We start from the raw sequence: 22,710 nt of genomic DNA on the forward strand, positions 1-22,710 counted from the left end.
AGACGAGACGTCAGAGGCGGGTGACGTCACGGACCAGGAAACTATAAAGCATACCCAGAACAAAGAACGCTAGCTTCTGGATTATGGCTGAAGCAAGACGCTCACAGGTATGCCAGGGATACGGCAACGCGACGTAGCGTCTCGTTCCCTATTCAGGGAACCAGGGTTACACAAGTAACCCGAGACGTTCCCTTTCATGGGAACTGTCGACGCTACGTCATATGACGTTATGGGAACACTGTCCCAACTACGCCGTAGAACCAAGTACCTGTCTGTTATCTTGTAGACAGAACTGACGACCCCGGAGTGGAGCCTATTTCCAGGTTATAAAACCTAATAAATGTGTGCTGGGATGACCATCCAGCTGAATCACATGTGTCATTAATGGATATTCCTGACATTAAGGCCTTTGAGGCCGCCATACCCCTAGTAGAGTGGACACGGACAGCTAATGGAGATGGCTGTCCGGCCGCCTCATAAGCAAGTGAGATAGCCTCGACCACCCACTTGCTCATTCTCTGCTTAGATGCTGGGCCTCCTTTCTTAGGAGACCCGTAACACACAAACAATTGATCTTTTTTATGCCACAGGGCAGCTCTGTGGACATATGCATCTAAAGCCCTCACTGGGCAGAGCAGATTGAGTTTCTCCTGATCCGAAGTCTCGAAGGGAGGAGGATAGAAGGCCTGGAGCACAATAGGACCTGGGACATTGGTGGGGACCTTCGGCACATAGCCAGGTCTAGCATGAAGGAATGCCTTCACCATTCCTGGGGCAAATTCCAGGTAAGATGGAGCAACTGAAAGTGCTTGTAAGTCTCCTATCCTTTTCAGGAAAGTGATAGCAAGTAAGAAGATAGTTTTTAGAGTGAGGAACTTTTCTGGAACCTCCTCTAATGGTTCGAAGGGAGCCTCGGCTAACCCTTGCAATACCATGGCCAAGTCCCAGGCCGGAACCCTTGTGCGCACTGGAGGCCTCAACCTCAGTGTACCACGGAGGAAGCGTGTGACGAGGGGGTCTCGTCCTACCGAGGAATCCCCCTCAAGAGGAGCATGATAGGCCGAGATAGCCGCAACATAGACCTTTAAGGTTGAAGGAGATAGGCCCTCCGAGAATTTTTCTTGGAGGAATCTTAGCACGAAGCTTATAGAAGAGTGGACAGGGTCCGTATTATTTCGTCTACACCAAGTAGAAAATAAATTCCATTTATAGGAATACAAGGGTGAGGAGTTTCTTTGAAGCTTCCTCTAGTGGTTTGAAGGGAGCCTCAGCCAACCCTTCTAATACCACGGCCAAGTCCTAGGCCGGAGTCTTTGTACGTACTGAAGGCCTCAGCCTCAGAGTACCATGGAGGAAGCGTATAAAAAAGGGGGGTCTCGACCTACCGAGGAATCCCCCAGAGGAGCATGGCCGAAATGGTCGCAACATAAACCTTCAAGGTTGAAGGGGATAAAAACATCCGAGAACTTGTCTTGGAGAAATTGAAGCACAAGGCTAATAGAAGAGAGGACAGGGTCCACATTGCTTTGTCTACACCAAGTAGAGAACAGTTTTTATTTATACGCATACAACTTCCTCTTGGAGGGAGCTCTGGAGTGGAGTATGGTCTCCACAACCTCAGTTGGGAGACCAGCATCTATGAGCCTGGCCCCCTCAGAGGCCAGGCCCACAGTCTCCGTAGTTCTGGGCGTGAATGAATTATCATGCCGCCCGCTTGAGACAGGAGGTCCTGCCTGAGAGGAAGCTCCATCAGGGAGCCATCTAGAAGTGACACTAGGTCTGAGAACCATATTTTGGTTGGCCAGTACGGGGCTATCAATATTAGACTGACCCCTTCCTGGCATACTTTCTCCAGAACTCCCGGGAGCAGAGCGAACGGGGAAATGCATACAGACGCAGCCTCGGCCACGTCTATACCATGGCATCCAGACCCAGTGGTGCTGGATGAGATAGGGAGAACCACAGTGGACACTGGGTTGATTCCCCTGAAGCAAATAGGTCGACTTCCGCTCGACCAAAGTTTTCCAAAGTGAGCTCCACCACCTCAGGGTGGAGTCTCCATTCCCCGGGCCTCGGCCCCTGCCTCGACAGGGCGTATGCTCCCACGTTTGATGCCCTGGGATGTAAGCTGCTCTCAGTGAGAGGAGCTTCCCATGGGCCCACAGGAGGATCCAACGGGCCAATTGCATAGTTGGCGAGACCGCAGACCCCCCTGATGGTTGATATGAGACCACCGACATGTTGTCCGTGCGGACCAACATGTGATGGGCCCTCAGGTCTGGGAGGAAGTATTTTACTGCAAGAAATACCGCCATCATTTCCAGCCGATTTATGTGCCAGGAATTCTGATGGTCCTCCCAGAGACCCTGAGCTGAGCGACCACTCATGATCGCCCCCCAGCCCGTGAGGGAAGCATCCGTCGTAAGCATTACGCAACGACAAGGAACCACCAACACAGGTACTTGGGACAGGAACCAAGGCTTTTTCCACACGACCAGAGCACGAAGGCATCGCCGCGTGACTTTGATCATGCAAAAAGGATTTCCCCTCGGAGAAAACCCCTTGGTCCTGAGCCACCACTGCAAGGGTCTCATGTGCAGCAGGCCAAAAGGTATCCCGTTGGACGCAGCTGCCATGAGACCCAACAGTCTTTGAAACTGTTTAACAGCGAGTGACTGGCCTAGTTTCACCCCATTCACGGCATTAAGAATGGAACTCACACGAGCAGGAGACAGATGTGCCTGCATCGTGGTGGAATCCCAAACTACCCCTAAGTAGTCGGTAATTTGAGCCGGAACCAGCACACTTTTCTTGGCATTGAGCCTCAGCACAAGCCTCTTCATGTGTGACAGAACAACATCTCGATGTTGAACTGCCAGATGTTCTGTTTTGAGCTATAATCAACCAGTCGTCGATATAGTTGAGTACGCGGATGCCCTGGAGTCTCAGTGGAGCCAGAGCTGCATCCACGCACTTCGTAAATGTGCGGGGTGATAAGGCCGAAGGGAAGAACCCTGTACAGGTAAGCTTTGCCCCCGAAAGCAAACCTGAGGAACTTCCTGTGTTGAGGATGGATGGATACATGAAAGTAAGCATCTTTCAGGTCTATTGCAACAAACCAGTCCTCGGACCTGATCTGTGGGATAACCCTCCATCCTTCTTTGGAACAATGAAGCACTGGTTGTAAAACCCTGACAGCTTGCTGGGAGGAGAACCCCTTCTATAGCTCCTTTTTGCAAGAGCGTCATAATCTCCTGTTCCATTACCAGAGACTGCTCGGGGGCCACCACTGTGGGAAGGACCCCAATAAACTGGGGCGGGCGAGACCCGAATTTGTAACCCTTTTCTATTGTGAGCAGCACCCATTTTGAAATATTTGGGAGAAGTTTCCATTCTGCCAGAAAATTTACTAAGGGAACCAGTCTCTCGAGACTGGCCTCTGGTGTTTTTTGAGCACTTAACTCGGCGCCCTGAAACGGCGAACCGGCAAGGAACAGCCGAATCAAGTGATGACCGGCCCTCCTCGGAGGGTCAGTGGAGACCGCTGCGCCCTGAAGCACACTGGGTGGCAGGGTTAGCAGAACGGCCCCCTGAGGGCGCCAAAGAGGGATGGGTACCAAGTATTTTAATACCCGACCCTCTCTGGAGGGGGCTGCCCTCCAATGTCCCTCGCCACTGGCATCAGGACCTCTTCGAAGCCTTCTTGGTGATAATTACAGTCCGCAGATCTGTGTTACCCCACAAAGACTTCAGCTGTGTCGCCTGTCCCTGTCCCCAAGCTTTCTGCGGGGGAGCACGGGTGGCGACACTTTCTTTTAAATTCCTCAGAATTTAATGTATTTCAATGTATTCAATATTTCATTTAATTCTCAAATTAAATGCAGCCAGATTTTTTTTTTTTTTGAACAGGCTGAATATATTTAGAATACAAAAAAGAATTATAGCTCGTAATAATTCGCAAGGTATTTTAGGGAAAGAGAGAAAGGGAAACTCCCGTCTACTCAGTTCCCTCCAAATATAAATATATATATATATATATAAAATTACGGACACGTGATCTATGCGCAGCCTCGGCAAACGCGAGACCCGAGCCGTATATTCTCTCTTGCAGACTTAATCTACGCGCTGCCTCGGCAACGCGAGATCCGAGCTATATAATCTTTAATGAAAACTCAATCCACGCGCTGCCTCGGCAAGCGCGAGATCCGAGCCTTGCGTTAGACTTTTATTCCCTCGAGAATAAAGCCAACAGGAGTGGAGCTAAACACTCCCGCTAGTGCATGCTCTTCGGGACATTTTGATGAACGAACACTGCTCACTGTCAGTTGTGAGCTGACGTGCATGCTCCACTCCCAGCAAACAACACATAAACCGCGTGTATCCCCACTCGCTTTATAATGTAGCACAGGGGGAAACGCGATTCAAGCTGCTGTTCACTATTGCTATAAACGTGTGATTTTTGAAACACGATATGTGTGTGAGGTGGCGAGTCCTCAGATCGATATCACAATATCCACCTCCTCAGAGCTGGACATGTGAAATACCGGTGCCTCAATCCGGGGGAAGAAACCGCAGAGCGTGCTTCCACCTGGGAGACGGCACTGAACCTGGCAGGTAAGGGCAGAGAAAGGGCGGCGCCCGTCTCTAACCCCTCTGTCAGATCCAATTGTGAACCCCACGAATGGAGCCTCCGCTCTGCCTCAGCAGAAGCGGGACCCGATCCGCGGGGAACACAGGAACACAGTGTCCTGAGAGTGAGTTTTTTACAATGCGCACAGACAGCTCCCTCAAGAGCTGCCTGGGCATGCTCAACTCCCATTCAACTGCTGTTTTTCGCCATAATACGTGTCTTTTTTATATATAAATATATGGATTGGTGTGAGATACTCTTGTCCTCAGACGAAGAGATTGTGACTTGTTTATGTAATAAGACAAACAACACCAAATAAGACACACGATAACACAGAGCGCTTGCTGAAGACAACAGAAGCTAGCGTTCTTTGTTCTGGGTATGCTTTATAGTTTCCTGGTCCGTGACGTCACCCGCCTCCGACGTCTCGTCTCATCATTGGTTAGATACAAGAGTGCTTCACGACGCAATCACGCAGAAGGTTCCCATAACGTCATATGACGTAGCGTCGACAGTTCCCATGAAAGGGAAGCATCGCCTCTGAATGATGGGGGGGAGGGGTTATATATATATATATATTTTTTTTTTTTAATTAAAAGGATTTCTATATTTTATCCACTCAATAGTCTACAATATAATAGCCTATATGGAAGCAATTTGACAACAATGCAGTAAATATTTTAGGTGCATCAAAAAGCGTGCTCGTTAAGATACCAGCAGACAAGCTAATCCAGCACAAATTAGTGCATAAAAGGTCATCAAAATGAAGTATTTGAACCTCATAATTAAATACAAAAGGAGGAGAAAAACTGCAAAAAGGTCCACTTTTTGAAAAAAAGAACCCCCCCTTTCAATAGGGGGGGTTCTACAGTCCTGAAGTTGCATAAAATGGAAATACTCAAAGTAGGCTAACTACGTTAGATGGTTGAGTGGTTGAATTCCACAACTGGTAAAATAAAACGTATATAAGACAATATACTGTAGGTGCCATAAAGTTTACTGATGATTTCATTTGAAAAATGTTCTATTGCGCTTCTGATTTGGCAGTGAAATTCGCCGATTTTGGGTACGTAAGATGTGAAGGATTCTATGGTCCAGTTAGTATTTTCACCCCATAATGGCAGCCACACTACTGGAGCGCCATCTAGTGGCTGTTGCCCAAAAAGTATCGCCCCTTGGGTAGTGATGTCCGGTTCGCGAACGAATCGTTCTTTTGAACCGGTTCTTTTTAGTGAAACGGTCAAACCAGTTCACCAAATCGGACTGAATCGTTCTAAACAGTTCGCATCTCCAGTAAGCAAACACTAATCGACAAATTACTAAAGTTACTCACTTTTTGACATGACTGACACTTGCTCTGACTCGAAATAAACCAACATCCCGGAGTTATTCAGTTACTCCAACAGTACACTGACATAACCTGCTGTGTAGAACTGATGATGATGAGCACGAGCAGCAGAGCAGCTGATATAATGAGTGAGCATGCGCGGCGTACACGAACAAACGTACATGGCCTGTCACCGTTCTCGTTCTCGAGTCAAGAATCGGTTGCAACGGTTTTCAGATCACCAGTACACAACCAAGAACTGCTTTTTTCGGACACGTTCGATTTGAGAAACGATGAGCTGATGATACTGCGCATGCATGTTTCAGCGTGTGATGATCTGAAGCTACCGAACAGTAATGACTGTCACAGCACCGTTTAACTAGAACAACTGATGCTATGAGAGGACTCGAATGAGGCAAATCGTAAGTTTATTTAATTCCACATAAATCGTAATGTAAGAGGATCATGGTTTCTGCGCTGATGAAGACTAATTTATTAACTTCATAACTGTAAAACTTCGTTTGCACATCACTGCCTGTATATGTGTTTGGATGCTTTAGATGCAAAACTAAATTGTAAGAAACGTTTCAGATTATAATTATGTTTTAGTTGACTGATGTTATGATTACTGACTTTATTTGAATGTGTTGTTTTTTTTCATCCCAGCCTGCAATAGATGACGTCATCGCGGATGACGTCATTATGTCGGAGCGTAAAAGAACAGTTTTTTTCAACCGGTTTATTGAAACGAACTGTCCGAAAGAACCGGTTTGCGGAGAAGAACCGAACTTCCCATCACTACTCTTGGGTTCTATACTCTTTGGTATTAGCTGGCTCCTCTGTCAGCATCAAATGCATGCGTCGTGCTGCTCATGTGACCAGAGACGGCCAATACTGAGCCTGCTCAAAGACAATATTCTAAAGATAGTGGCGCGCTTGTTTCTCTGGTAAATAAGGTCTATTGACAATTTTCACGATTCGATTTGATTACTATTCACATGCTTTCGATTCGATTACGATTTCGATTTGATATCGATTATTCTGGATGTAGTATTTCAGTTAAAGTACATGGCAAATTTTCTAGAGGAAAAAAATCTCAACTAATGCTGTAAACTACACATGTAAGTCAGTTGGTACTACTATAATAATATTAAAGGTTAAATTAACTTATGTATATACAGACACTTAAATTACACTCAATTAGCCTATGTTTTTATTGTTTACATTTACATTTACTCATTTGGCAGACGCTTTTATCCAAAGCGTCTTACAAGTGAGGAATACAACAAGCGAGTCGTCATGACAAGGCAAATAGACACAAAAAGTGCTCACAATACAAGTCTTAGGTAATGCTCAGAGTATCATAAGCTACAATAGAGAGGGATTAGAGAAAGTGAAAGGATAGGTATAAGAATTTTTTTGTTGTTGTTGTTTTAAGATGAGGTTAAGTGCTCACGAAAGAAATGAGTTTTCAGCTGTCTTTTGAATATTGCCAGGGATTCTGCATTCCGGATAAAGGCAGGAAGATCGTTCCACCAGCAAGGAACAGTGAACGAGAATGTTCTGGAGAGTGATTTCGCGCCTCTCTGTGATGGTACCATGAGCCTTCGCTCCTTTAATGAGTGTAGGCTTCTGGTAGGAGTGTAGACTCGTAAGAGTGAGTGGAAGTAGGAGGGTGCAGAGCCTGTGGTAGATCTGTAAGCAAGCGTCAACGCCTTGAATTTGATGCGAGCAGCAATGACGTGACGTGTGCTCTTTTGGGCTCGTTGAAGACGAGACGTGCTGCAGCGTTCTGAATCATTTGTAGAGGCTTGATTGTGCATGATGACAGTCCAGCCAGAAGAGCATTGCAGTAATCAAGCCTAGAAATGACCAGGGCCTGGACCAGAAGTTGTGTTGCATGTTCTGTTAGAAAGGGCCTGATTTTCCTGATGTTGTATAGTGCAAATCTGCATGACCGAGCGGTCTTTGCAATGTGGTCTTTGAAGGTCAGCTGGTCATCAAGGATTACTCCAAGATTTCTGGCCGAATTTGATGGGGTAATAGAAGATGTGCCTAGCTGGATGCTGAAATCATGATTTAGAGTTGGATTGGCAGGGAAGACGAGAAGCTCAGTCTTTGCCAGGTTGAGCTGTAGATGAATTTGATAAATAGAGTATAAATAGAGTATAAATTCTAAACTCTATTTATACTCTATTTCGCTACTCGCTACTTCTATAAATAGAGTAGCGAGTAGCGAAATAGAGTATAAATAGAGTTTAGAATTACATAATCATATTTCTACTCCAATTCGTTTTTTTGAAATATAAACATTTGGCTGTCATAACTGATTTATTCAAACATGCAGTAAATATTGAAGAACATTAAAAATTATAATGAATATGTAACGGTGCATAGCTATATTTATCAGAATTTTGCTTTCTAGAGTACACTTTTCTAGCTGACTAATGAGTTTATGGTCACTGAATATGTTATGAATGTGACGTTATGTGACATTGTTTACAAGCTGTTTTATTGACGTCTTTCCGAGTTTGAAACACTGATTGAGCGATTACACAAGACATGATACGGATTTCGGTAAGTTGTACTGTATATTTTAACATACCTTTAGATGTTTATTCATGTTTATTTCACGCTGTAACTGGTATTAAAGCGGAGGAGAGGATGTTCACATGCACTCCGTGCTGCCGCTTCTCTTTAACTGAGGCGCTGAAGCGATCTGTCACGCCACATTAAACAGCGCCAAAACGGTATTTATTTTTTGAATCTTCTAATAAGATGGACGTCATTTGAAATCTGAGACTTTGCTTCATATCAAAAGTAACAAAGCACAATAAAAATGAGAATTGATTAAAATCGAGAAATCTATATATTTTTTTACCCAGCACTAATAAATAGCTTTGCAGAATGACAGGGGAGAGACGAATTTGTTGAATAAAGTCATTATTTTTGTTTTGTTTTTGCGCACAAAAAGTATTTTTGTCACTTTATAATATTAAGGTTGAATCACTGTAGTCACGTTGACTATTTTAACGATGATTTACTACTTTTCTGGACCTTGGTAATTACGTTGCTTTCAATGGAGGATAAAATAAATCTTTCGGATTTCATCAAAATATCTTAATTTGTGTTCCGAAGATGAACGAAGGTCTTACCGGTGTGAAATGAGGGTGAGTAATTAATGACAGAAATTTCATTTTTGGATTAACTAACCAGCTGAGCTACTAAGCAAGCTTAGTGTAAGTAAAACTGAACATATGGAGCTGGTTAATGATGCAAACTCCAAAATATGTTTGTTTACAAATCATGCACTATGATAGTGTTTTGAGGTCATAACATAATTGTGCAAGGAGCTGTGTGAAAACAAGTCTTTACTGATCCATAATCTGCCCCTGTAATCATAATTGTGTGTGAAAACGATTAAAAGTGCTTGCTGTTTTACTGCCTCTAGTGTTCATTTCTGTTGGAAACTGCAGTGATATGTACGTATTGGTACAAAAATGTTGCCACAGGTACGTTTTTCCAATGAGCTTGTGTTGGCTGTTTTACCATTTTTAGACAGGATGGCGATGTTCTCCGGCAGAATGCCTTGCTTCCGAGAAAACGCAGTGAACTTGTCCAAAACAACTTGGCTCAGGTGGGGTGTTCTGCCTACAAAAAATAAAAAAATAAATAATAAAAAAAATACAAGCACATCAAAATGTCACAGAAACAATTCTGACTAAATCAATGCAAACTACAGTAAATAATTAATTGAGCTAATGTTTTTTACAGTACACATTGCAGGTTGAAATTTAAGTAAGATTAGAAATGGCATTCATATCCATTTACTTCCGTATTATGATGTTTCAGAGAGGAATAAGATGTTCAACAAGAAACATTTTACATTAAGGTTATATTGGTTAAAGGTACAATATGTAATAATTTTGTCCGCTAGAGGTTGATGACGCCAAGTTTTAGAGCGGACGGTGCAAAAGAATAGGGATTGGAGTCGGGAAGAACTCATGTTCATGGATGAGATTATTAACGTTACTGTAGTATGAAGCAGAGCAGGACCGAGCGTTGTTGGAGTTGAACGAGGCCGCTGGAGTGATTGCACAACACACGTCTCACGAGCAGCAGAACTTTTATTATGACACAGTCGCTGGCGCCGCTTCCGCTTTTCCGGTCATGAGTATGAGGTAACAGCTCTGTTTATCATATTAGATACATTTGAGAGTGTTGAAAATGATGTTATAACATTACTCTGAGCGTTCGCTCGGTGGCTGCTGTGAGACACAGTGCAGTAAGCTGATCGATTTTAGAATATATTAAATATTGGATGTCTTGTGTTGATAAATGGCATGCAATTAATTTTAAAACGTATGATGAAGAAAATTATGTATTACTGTTAATAAAAATATAGCTGCATCTGATTATGCTATGTTAGCTACTTGACAAAATAGTGTTTTTCTCTGAGGCATGGTAAAGCATGGTACTCGAAAAAAAAATCAAGAAAATTGATTTAAACAATAAGACTAAACGTGTTGAGCTATATAACAATTCGTTTTCTGTCTATAAATATATCAAAACAGTTGTTCCCTTGTCTATTAAAACACGTAATATATTAAAGCGTCTTTGGTGTTTCCATGGTTTCTACAAAATAAAACTGGAAACCGAGGCAGACCGCGGGTATGACGCAATTGACAGGCGACTCCTCACACGTCCCGGAGCCTTGGTTAAAACTGCAATTTTCTCACGATTTACAAATAGTTGGAAACATTTGGGATATTGTAAGTACTCAAGTGAACAAAATATATAACACTGGCCTAGTGGTTTTTGGATATTTTACTGCAAAAATATTACATATTGTACCTTTAACATTAGTTAACATGAACAATGAGAAATACTTATAAAGCATTTATTAATCTTAGTTCATGTTAATTTCAATATTTACATTATTAAAATCAAGTTATACCTGTTAACTTGAGCTAAATGAACTAACAAAGAGCAGTTTAACTAATGTTAACAAATAAGAAATAGGCCTGTAACAAATGTAGTGCTCATTATTAATGCATTAAATAATGTTAACTTAATGGGACCTTGTTTTAAAGTGTTACCAGAAAGTCATTTCAGAGTTGAACAAGTTATTACATTTTGACCAAATTGATGAAAGAATAACATGACTAATTTGCACTAAGAGCAGGAACGAAGAAGTAAAAAGAGTTTCTCAGGGTGTAACATTAAAGGATTAGTTCACTTCTGAATGAAAATGAAGAAAACGACTGAAGAAAGAAAGACATGAACATCTTGGATGACATGGGGGTGAGTAAATTATCAGGAAATTCTAATTCTGAAATGAACTAATCCTTTAATCTGGGACCAGATCCAATTCGCTAAGAGGGATGAGAAGGATCTTCATGTTGTCTGGCTGGATTTGGAGAAAGCCAATGGCTCTTTTCTCACATCGGTTGATTGACTTTACCCTGGACTTTTTCCACGTGCCTGCATGTGTAAATACCATCATCCAAAGCTATTTTGTGGATTTGAAGATCTGCCACTTACTACATGACTTTACAACCAGCTGGCAAAAACTTGGCAGGGGAATAGCTATGGGGTGCTCAATTTCCCCCATTTTATTCACAGCAGCCTTTGAGGTCATCCTGATTGGAGCAAGGACCATAGCGAGGGGATTAAAGGAACAATGCAGGATTCAGGTTGCCTCCCCTCCGGTGCTTCATGGATGATGTCAAAATCCTGCTCCAGACAGCGGCATGCACACACAGCACAGCTCATCAAGAGGCTGGAAGAGCTGCTGAGCTGGGCCAGGATGAAAATCAATTCGGCCAAGTCCCGTAGTCTCTCTATCCGCAAGGGAAGGCGAGTGTACACAATTTCTTTCCAAGAGGCAGGGGAAAGAATTCCAGTGCTCTCTGAACAACCAATAAGAGCCTGTCAGAGTAATTAGCTGAGCTCACAGATAAGCATATGGCAACCACAGTTACTGAATGAATGAATGAATGGTATATTTATATAGCGCATTTCCTATGTACAACTGTATACCCAAAGCGCTTTACAATCATATCAGGGGGTCTCTCCTTAACCTCCACCAGTGTGCAGCATCCACTTGGATGATGCGATGGCAGCCACAGTACAACGGTGCCAGTGCGCTCACCACACACCAGCCGTAGGTGGAGAGGAGAAAGAGTGATAGAGCCAATTCAATGGATGGGGATTATTAGGAGGCCATGATTGGTAAGGGCCAATGGAGGGAATTTGGCCAGGACACTGGGGTTACAGCCCTACTCTTAACGAGATGTGCCATGGGATTTTTAATGACCACAGAGAGTCAGGACCTTGGTCTCATCCGAAGGACGGTGCTTGTTACAGTATATTGTCCCCGTCACTATACTGGGGTGTTAGGACCCACACAGACCACAGGGTGAGCACCCCCTGCTGGCCTCACTAACACCGCATCCAGCAGCTACCTAGTTTTCCCAGGAGGTCTCCCATCCAGGTACTAACCAGGCTCAATCCTGTTTAGCTTCAGTGGGAAACCAGTCTTGGGCTACAGGGTGAAATGGCTGCTGCTCTGATGAAAGATGGCCTTAAGAGAACTGATCAGAGCTGCCTCCCTGAGCATCTTGGTTTGGCATGCAGGTGGATCGTTTCCTTGTTGTACTCGCACATAGCATTAATATGTGCATGTTTTTTTTTTTTGTTTTTTTTTTTGTTAACTAAATGTTAAAAGATGAACTGTATGAAAATAGCCAGCATCTGCTCTTTATTTCTCTCAGTGTGCACACTTTTATAGCATTAAAACTTTTTGTTTTAACAAAATGTGTATTATAACAACGTTTGCTTAAGTTAAAGAAGTTAGTTAAGGCTAGTTTGCTAACTTGAACTGTCTGAAAAAGCCAGCATCTGCTGTTCTTTTCTCTCAGTGTGAGTGTGCACATTTTATAGCATTTATGGTTTTGTTTTGTTAACTAAATGTGTATTACTAGCGTTTGCTTAAAACCTGTTAACACCCAGCACACACTTTGATTACATTATTTCAAAGTTACTACTAGGTTTAATGTAAGTTATAAATGTAACTTGACAGACGATACATTATTAAAAAGGTCTAAGACTCAAGCTTAAATTTTTGACTTCTGTTTTATTCAACATATCTTTTAGTGACAGAAATTTCTTAATTTGTGTAAAAAAAAATTTAAAATGTGAAACCAAAAAAGTTATAGAAGTTTATGAAAATGATTTATGAACATTTTTTTTATATAATATTTATTTTATAAAACATGGGACAATAATATAATTTATAAAAGTAAACAAAAAAAATCATCAACAGCATAAAATCTTGCACAATGACAGAAATAAACAGCAGATTTCAGGCTATTTCAGGAGTAGCCTCAAAGACTTTAACCAATCTCTGAATATTAAAAGCTTTTAATACACATTTAGTTAACAAAACAAAACCATGCACATTTTCAAGTAAAAGTGTGAGTACAACAAGGAAACGATCCACCCGCATGCCTCTCAGCCATGATGCCTTGATCAGTTGTTATCTGCGTCTCGAGCAGATGACATCACTAGGAGGGAGGTGTGGCCAGGCCCACTGAACACGCCCCAGTTTCTTGACTCCACCCCATGTCAAAACAATGCCATGAAGTGAAACGCACAAACTTATTTAATACTTAATTCTTCTGCAAACATATGTGGCATTATATTGACTCCACACAAAACAACTTTAACTCAGGGCCGCTATAAGTGGTGCCATGACCAGGTGAGGAAGTTGGCAGAATGCACAAAAAGAGCAAGAGTGATGGCAAACAAGAGGCCCCAGAACCCTAAGAGGCAGCCTGTCCAATTTGTAAGAGCAGGTCACTTAGTGCAGAAGTGCCCTACTTAGGATAAACCATCAATCCTGGCCAGTGGCAGGGACTGATTATTTTGAGCAGACCTGGACAGGCAGCTGCAGTTCTCTGCTTCTATTGCACAAACCACATTGAGACCAAACCTTGTGTTGTGGTCTGAGACGAGTAAGCGGGTAGTGCTAGTGGAACTCACAGTGCCCTGGGAAGAAGCAGCACAGGAGGCATATGAGCAGAAAAAGTCACGATACACCGACCTGGTAGCGGAATGCCAGGGAAAGGGATGGAGAGCAACAACTTAACCAGTGGAGATAGGCTGGCTTCGTTGCTCAGTCGACCAGCCACTTCCTGAGGCACATCGGCTTCAGCTCTGGCGAGGTCAGTAAGAAGTAAAAGATCTTGCCGAAGAGGCGGAGAAAGAAAGCTTTTGGCTATGGCTGAGGAGGACTGACAAGAGCTGGGATGCTGAGAAGCCTCAAGGCATAAGAACCTGAGATCTAAGTCCAGCGGCAGGGAGACGTCCCTGTCTGCTGCCCCACTACCCTGAGATGTTCTGGGACTTAAGCGACGAAACATCAGTGAAGGGTGGCTCCCAGCTGATGACCCTGCGGCTGGCAGTTTGGCACCAGCAGAGGTGCGTCAGGCAGTAATGCCCCGCAGGTTTTATCACCAACCTCTTTCCAATTATACTGCAAGTGTGTCGCTCAAGGGCACAGGGGCACCATTACGGGGTGCAAAGTATGCCAGGCATATGGGCCCAGGATGCTAGAGGGCCCCAAATCATGACTTTGGATTTTTTTGTGTTTTTTTTTTCTTTTCTTTTCTTTTTTTTCTTTCATACACAAATATTTGTAGCGAATCTGTACAGGTATTTAATTAATTTATGGGTGAAATATATGAATATAATAAATCATAAAGCTTTATGATTAATTATAATACATATACCGACCCGAGAGGGAATTATACATATATTGTGAGTTAATTACAACGAATTATAATCAATCACATATATGATTAGTTCTGGTTTGATAATAATTTAGAGAAACTATTAGTTTGTCCAGCAAACCGTTAGCTCCTCATAGCCGATTATAAAAGGAAGGTTTTTCTCTGGCCACGAGAAAGACTTCCTATTCTAGCATCAATGCGTAAAGCAAGGATACTGGATCGAAACGTTAAAGTGACCTGGGTTTGTTGCATGAGCAAAAAAAACAATCGAGCATGAATATAATGTATTTAATATATATGAAACTACGGATACAGAGACTATACTACTAAACATACACAAACAATACACATATATAGAAAGCGAAAGTAAAGTCAAGAAAACAGAGGTGATCAAAGGAATGGCAACTTACTAACAGTTAAAACCTTTGAGAGCCAGCAAGGAAACTCAGCTTACACATCGAGCTTAAAACGCTTTGGAAAGAATGGTTCTATACTTGCATAGGTTCAGGTGCTGTGGTCGTTTCGTGTTTCTGCAGGAGTTTCGGTGCGTGCGGCTGAAGCGATTGGTCCTTTTCCGAGAAGGTGTTCTTCGGCGGGATTTTCAAACAAGGGTTTAACTTAAGAGTAAGATAACCGGAAAATAAAGAAAAAGAGTCCGTCTCCTAGGCGATGAAGAGAGAAGACTTAGGGCGACGGATGAAGAGGGTTTGACAAAGAAACTTGTTGCCAAAAGATGGTCGTCCCGAAGAGAGGGGGCGCGTGATGGAAGCGCGGTCGCCGAGACGTCCGGGAGAGACGTGTGTTAAATGGCGAGAGACAATCGAGAGACAATGAGAGATGCGTGTCATTGTGTTTTAAGGACAACAGGCCAGAACGCCTCCTGGGATACATCAGCCAATGATGAGGGTGCGATTTTGGCGGGCAAACTCTTTCTTTGTCTCCATTTATGACCTAATTTGCATGGTTTATAAAGTGTCCGATCTGAGTACATTTTCTTCAAAGTACCATTAAAAATAGAAAAATGCATTTTACAGTCATGTGACATACATTTTCAATTAGAGCATAACGAAAGCTTTACAATGAGACCAAACTTGTCAGATGGCAAAGACATAAAAGGTGAGATACAGTTTATACTTGAGTTTTATCGTTTAGAAGAAAACTGATACAAATACAGTCATAGCTAAGCTTATATACTAGGGATAAATACATGCACCTTTAAATACAGCGACGGGTACATATTGGCACAGTCATATTTGGAGGATAAATGTACATTCACAATCTCCATGCGTGTTTGTGAGTGTCTGTATGTGTGTGTGTATTGGGGTTGTGGCCAGTGTCTGTGACCATATCACCTTTAGTCCCACCAGGGTGACTCTTTGAAGTCTCTGGAGCTGGTGAGAATATGTTCTGTTTTTCTTTACTGGGGTAACAAAGGTGCCAATAGGGCAATTGGTCCCGGACTTGCCGGAGCCGATTCGTGATTTACATGCACAGTTCAGGAGGCTAAAAGCATTCTGAAATGTCCAAAGTTGATTGACTAGCCGGATCTATCCAGACGCTACATATTTTATGTAATAATATTGTAGTAAAATAAAATAAAATCAGTGAATTATAGAAAGTAAGAAGTGTATGGAGGACAAAACCTGCAAAAACAATAAATAAATATATACGTAAATATATGAAGAAATGTAAAAAAAAAAAAAAAAAAAAATATACGTAAAAAAAAAATTAAAATAAGTATTTATACTTTTATTTCCTTATTTATGTATAATTGTATTTTTTCCCCACATTTATTTATTATATTCATTTAAATAATGTTCATTTTAGGCTGCTGTAACTTTAAGAGCTTATGCACGGACCCAATATATTGATATACATCAAATTCTCCCATTTGTTTACCTTTACTCAAGACATAAACTGGCCGTGTTTATGCGAATACTCGGATTTTGACATTTTTGTGTGCATTTGGCCGTTTAGCCATGCACAGAAAGCTGCCTGTCAGTATGCGAATACTGAATATTAGTTCTTATTAGTTCTTATTTGTGGCGTAAATGTGATGTAAACATATGACTACAAATAACATGACTACAAATAAACAGAAACAGACGCAACTGAATACGCAACTTTCTTTTGTGAAATAACATTAAATACCACTTTATTTCTGTGACTAATGTTTAATCTTGACACACATTAATTCATTATGATCAATTTGTTTGGTAAAACATTGATGCTTGGGGTTTAAATCTTTAAGTAAACAACAAAATGCCAACAAATGCCTGCTTTTATCATGTTCACTTTACGATCTCGCTAGTTTCCACTGATTTATTTTTGATTATTTTTCTGATAAAACTTCCATTTGTTTGTGAAATGACGGGTTTGTGTGACGTTGTTCCAGAGAGGCGTGTCACGGGCGGGTTTTAGTGAAGCGCTGCGGAGCTTCTGGCCCAATGGTGGAAATGCAGCGTGATTTTGGGATCGGTGCTACAAGTCCGGGGCTATTAGCCTAGCCTGGCCCGATGGATCGGTCCATTTCTGTCCACTGGCATTCCCACGTGCACGTAAATGGGTGTCCAACATCGGTCAGCGCTGAAGTCTGCTTCACTCCATCCATCTGCAGTTCCTAAGACCATCTGGGTCCTCAGTCCAGAAAATAAGATTGCCACCATCCCAGAGACTCGTCCCAAGATGGCCGCCATCCCAGAGCCTCGTCCCAAGATGGCCGCCATCCCAGAGCCTCGTCCCAAGATGGCCGCCATCCCAGAGCCTCGTCCCAAGATGGCCGCCATCCCAGAGCCTCGTCCCAAGATGGCCGCTGCTCCTGAGTCTCGTCCCAAGATGGTCACTGCCCCTGAACCCTCAGCCAAGATGGCTGCCACACCTGAGCCCTCAGCCAAGATGACCGCGACGCCTGAACCCTCAGCCAAGATGGCCGCCACGCCTGAGCCCTCGGCCGTTATGGCCACCACACTTGTGCCCTTAGGCATTCTAGTGGAGTATGAGGGGATGTCTTGGGGTCCAGAGATGGCTCCAGCCCTTGAGTCTGCTCCACTGTCTGCTCCAGCCCCTGACCAGTGTCCAATGATGGCTCCAGCCCCTGACTAGTGTCTAGTGATGGCTCCAGTCCCCTGAGTCTGCTCCAGAGTCCACTCCAGCCCCTGAGTTTGCTCCAGAGTCTGCTCCAGTCCCCAAGTCTGCTCCAGAGCCCGCGCCAACCTACGAGCCTACTCTTGGGTCCATTCCAGTCTAGAAACCCATAGCTATGCCCAAGAAAATTTTGCAGACGGGGTACCTGTCTATGGCCAAGGAGGCCGGCTTCGCCATGGCCCCCTGAGCTGCCGGCACCACCCTGGGCCCCAGAAATTCCTGCACCTCCCTGTACCACCAATACCACCCTGGAGGCTTACCGCCTTGCCTAAGACTCTCTTAGTCAGTCTCCAGGGCACCCACCCTCCCACCCATTGGACTTTTGTTTGTTCAACGGCCTCCACCCACCCTCCCTCCCTCCCTCCCTCTGTTGGACTATCTTTTACGGTGCGAGGACGTGCCTTTTTCAGGAGGGGGCGTACTGTCACGTTTTGAGTTTGTTTTTGATCTGTTTTCATGCTTTTTCCCTGTCTTCAGTTTCATAAGCCGTTTCTCAGTATGTGTTCTTGTCTGTACTTTTGTTCTTGTGGACTTGTGAAATGTCATCAGTCGCTGCCCAAATACTGTTCCAATTCAAAGTTCACATCTAGCCAAGTACAGTTCAAATCCCCGGATGTGTTCTTGATCCGCCCCTTTTATCGAGGATGCATCGAGAGGTGACTTGTGCGGACTTGAGACAGCCAGGAATCCCAGAATGCATCTTGCACTAACCAGCAAGCGTCAATAGTAAAGGAGAAAACCTGCGTAATTTAAACATATTACTGTTACGTCATGACATGTAGTTTTAAGAGTTTTCAGGTGAGAATGTACTGGTTTAAAGCTCACATTTGTGGTTTATTGATAAAGATGGCGCCTTTCTAAAATTTGGATCTGACGTTGTCGGAGTTGTGAGATCCAGGCGATCAACGGGTGCTCAGCGCTCATGTACCCTGCCGAGAACAGCCTTACCTCGGCTAGTCCTTCTGACGTTTGCCGCTGGCTCTGATGTCTCTGTAGTGGTTTAACATGACATAATTCGTCTTTTGTATATCTAACGGCGATCTTTGGTCTCATGAATCTATAATTTGTTCATTTTGGCTAAGGGCAAAGTGACGTTTCATAACTTTATTTAGGCTATTTAACTTTACCGTTGTAGCCTACTAAAGCACTAATTTTGTACGTTTGACTGAATTGTTTGCTTTATTTCTTATTGTATATTCTTATACCTTTTATAATGGCTATTAATTTATAATGGATCATTAAAACTGACATTTTACAAAAAGAGACAGGGTTGTGTTTTAGTCTATGTTATATTTCATTTTATTACTGTGAAGATCAGAGTATGCACATATCTTAATGTTTAATATTTTTGAAATGTAAACGAAAAGAGGCAGGGTTGTTTAATATTTCGTTTTGTTATAAATACTGTATGCAGACATTGAAGATGAATGCATTTCCTGAACCACATTTGAACCATATTAATGTTGGGGGTTTTTTTTTGGTTTTTTTTTAATAAAACGAAAAGAGGCAGAGTGGTGTTTTATAACCCGTTTCGTTTTAATGTTGCCTAAAATACACATACAGAGATAAACGGAGTAGCCAGAGCGAGCTGAGTGATGTTATCAGGCACGCTGCTATGCCATTTGCAGAATCACCGGGCGTGCGTCCTCCCGTCCACCGGAGTCCGTTTTCCTGAGTCAAACTTAACAAGTCCTAACTACCAAGGACGTAAGTCCGAACTTTGCGAACTTAGTATTGCGAACTCTAGTCAGTTTTCTAGTTTAATTGTTTCAGTTCTCATTGTGTGCCTGTCTGTTTGTTTCCTTGGTTACTGATTAATTAGTGTCTTCAGTTCAGGTGTGTCTTGTTAATTTAGTCTCATTAACCCCTTGTTTGCTGTGTATTTCATCACACTGCCTCCGCCGACTTGCCTTCTTCCCATAGTGCATCCTGGTGTCATGTGTTCCCCAGGTAAGCGACGCGCAGGCACCCGGCCATCCATATGATTTAAAATAAAACGTGATTCATCAGACCAGGCCACCTTCTTCCATTGGTCCGTGGTCCAGTTCTGATACTCTGGTGCCCACTGTTGGCGCTTTCGGTGCTGGACAGGGGTCAGCATGGGCACCCTGACTGGTCTTCGGCTATGCAGCCCCATAAGCAAACTGTGATGCACTGTGTATTCTGACACCTTTCTATCAGAACCAGCATTAACTTCTTGACTAATTTGAGCTACAGTAGCTCGTCTGTTGAATCGGACCACACGGGCCAGCCTTCGCTCCCCACGTGCATCAATGAGCCTTGGCCGCCCATGACCCTGTCGCCGGTTCACCACTGTTCCTTCCTTGGACCACTTTTGATAGATACTGACCACTGCAGACCGGGAACACCCCACAAGAGCTGCAGTTTTGGAGATGCCCTGACCCAGTCGTCTAGCCATCTCAATTTGTCCCTTGTCAAACTTGCTCAAATCTTTACGCTTGCCCATTTTTTTTCTGCTTCTAACACATCAACTTTGAGGACAAAATGTTCACTTGCTGCCTAATATATCCCACCCACTAACAGGTGCCGTAATGAAAAGAAAAGCAGTGTCATTCACTTCACCTGTCAGTGGTCATAATGTTTATGCCTGATCAGTGTATAAACAATATAGAAAAAGTTAAATCATACAGTCCTAGCAAACAGTAATGCTTAAACACATTTGACTAGCTAGCTGATAAAACCAACAACCAATTAACTATCAAGACTGACTGGCTAACACTGTTTTTCTCATTTGCCAGTGCTCTTTTATTCCTTCATTTTAACTAAAGGCATATCTGAATGTTTGTTTTAACCTTAATCAACAAGTAGAATCGACCATGACATCGTAACCTTATCCTATTCCTTTTTAACACAGATAATTCGCTCACCCAATCAATGCTAGATGTCGTACAGCTGCAGCTCATGTGCATGAAAGGTAAGGTTGGTGGTCTGAACTAGTTGATACAGGAAATAGTATTCAGAATATAAAAAGAATAATTAACTTAAATATATTTGAGTACTTTTTTTCAAAGGCTTTAAAATACAAAATAGTATTTTGTTTCTCAAATATGCATGTACTGTATCTGAAATACTGCCCCACCCTGCCCGGGGTTAGGCGCAGCATGAGAAGTCATGCAAAACAAAGCTGAACCAAACCACGTGCAAACATTAAATTCACAGCCTGCTACAAATTCAAGTTAATTTTAAGGTGTGTAAATGCTGGTGCTGTTACCATAGAGTTTGCTGACCACTGTAGTGGAGTCGGCCTTGGTCTTGACAGTGTGGATCAAAGCAAATTCATCACACTTCACATCAACAAAACGCATGTCATTGTCATTCTTCCAGCCTGTGGAACAAACATTTTTCATTTGAGTCCTGTATAAACCACTATACTGTATTTCATGTCTAGGTGGTCATATCTTTCTTACGTTCACTGCGGTAGCTGAATTTTCCCGGAATATTAGTCTTCTTAGCGAGTTGGTTGATCCTCCAGCTTGTGCCATCAGGACTGGAAGACCGAGGACAAATGGGTAAAATCTTTGCATTATCCAACATGGGAAAGTTTCGTTCATAGTTTATTTTTAGTGATCAGTTTATTTTACTTGAGACTGGAATATGCCATCTCCAGATCTCCTTCATCAGTCGGTGTCAGCATGGCGACTCCCATCTTCATGTCTGCCTTACAGGTGACAAACCACTCTGTGTTGCTGGCAATACCAATCAGATACCATTTCCCAGCCACCTATATGAAGGACACACATCAACATTTTCCAAAGGATATTCTGGTCTCTAAATATAGTCCATGTCCCTGCATCATTACAAATCTGTGGGATACACATATAGGCTAGATTCCTCCTCTCATCAGCATCTAGCTGTCTTACCCTCTTGACGCTGAAGTCGGGCTGTGGCGTGACACCAGAACTAACGGCAAGGGCACAGAGCAAAACTCCCAGCAATCCCAGCACGGTGGTTGGCATGGCTACTGCAGAGCTCAGTCCAGAGTGTGTGGGAATCTGGGCCTCGAGGGGTGAATTCTGAGCGGAGTCCCACGACATGCTCTTATATAGCGCAGCCCCCCATTACATAAACACACGCCCCTTACACACATAATACTTAACCAGTGTTGGGAAGGTTGGGAAATGTAATAGGTCACTGATTACAAGTTACCCTATTTAAAGTGTAATAAGTAGTGTAACCATTTTAATTACTTTATTAAAGTAAAGTAATGTATCTGATTACATTTGATTACTTTTTTAGTTTAATATCTATGATACTGTTTTTGAAATCAAATCTTTGCATAGCAATGACAGGAAACACTGGAATCTAACAGTGCCTTGGAGAAAGATTTGCTCTTAAAAAATAAAGCATATACATAAACTCAAATAGGAAATAAATCTGTTATTGAATACACGTGTCCTATTCTGTGTCCTAAACTCCTGAAACATTGGTGTCTCATATTTTAGAGCAGTCAGTGCAGTTTGGGAAAGAAATCAATTAAATAAATAATATTCAACATATCCTAGCTGTAGATGCAAAGTCCTAGATTAACTTCACTGGTATTACAGTGGCAGGAAAAATGGGTTCTTACTCATAACAGAAGTCAGTCAAAAAATCTGTAAACAAGTACGAGTTTAATCAAAACACAAAAATATACAAAAATCCTGTTGGTTCTTGTATCCTATGATATTACACTTGTTAAACCTTTATCTTGTGTTTCCTTAAACATTTAAACACAAGTTTTATGACAGCAAAACGGTAAGAAAACTGTTTCTCCCTTATCTCCCTGCCCGAACCTGTTTAATCTCGTGTAACAA

The 22,710-nt window shown here is 42.7% G+C and overlaps 1 protein-coding gene across 8 annotated transcripts in view; it reads right to left on the reverse strand.

Annotated features, from left to right (window-relative positions):
• LOC127512273 (cytosolic phospholipase A2 gamma-like) overlaps positions 1-22,710 on the reverse strand; it is a 136,144-nt gene that overhangs the window by 38,271 nt on the left and 75,163 nt on the right. For 2 of the 8 annotated variants that reach the window (XM_051893043.1, XM_051893040.1), the window contains 3 exons: positions 21,325-21,404; positions 21,129-21,242; positions 9,507-9,608 (listed from right to left, as the gene is read on the reverse strand). The exons of 1 other annotated variant lie outside the window; for it this stretch is intronic. In XM_051893043.1, the coding sequence (XP_051749003.1) occupies positions 9,507-9,608; positions 21,129-21,242; positions 21,325-21,404 (296 nt within the window). Of the gene's footprint in view, positions 1-9,506; positions 9,609-21,128; positions 21,243-21,324; positions 21,405-21,498; positions 21,639-21,777; positions 21,959-22,710 lie in introns of those variants that run through there. 5 more of the 8 variants (XM_051893039.1, XM_051893041.1, XM_051893044.1 and 2 more) reach the window with 5 other exon arrangements.

Source organism: Ctenopharyngodon idella, chromosome 5, assembly GCF_019924925.1.
Source record: "Ctenopharyngodon idella isolate HZGC_01 chromosome 5, HZGC01, whole genome shotgun sequence".
Lineage (NCBI taxonomy): Eukaryota > Metazoa > Chordata > Actinopteri > Cypriniformes > Xenocyprididae > Ctenopharyngodon > Ctenopharyngodon idella.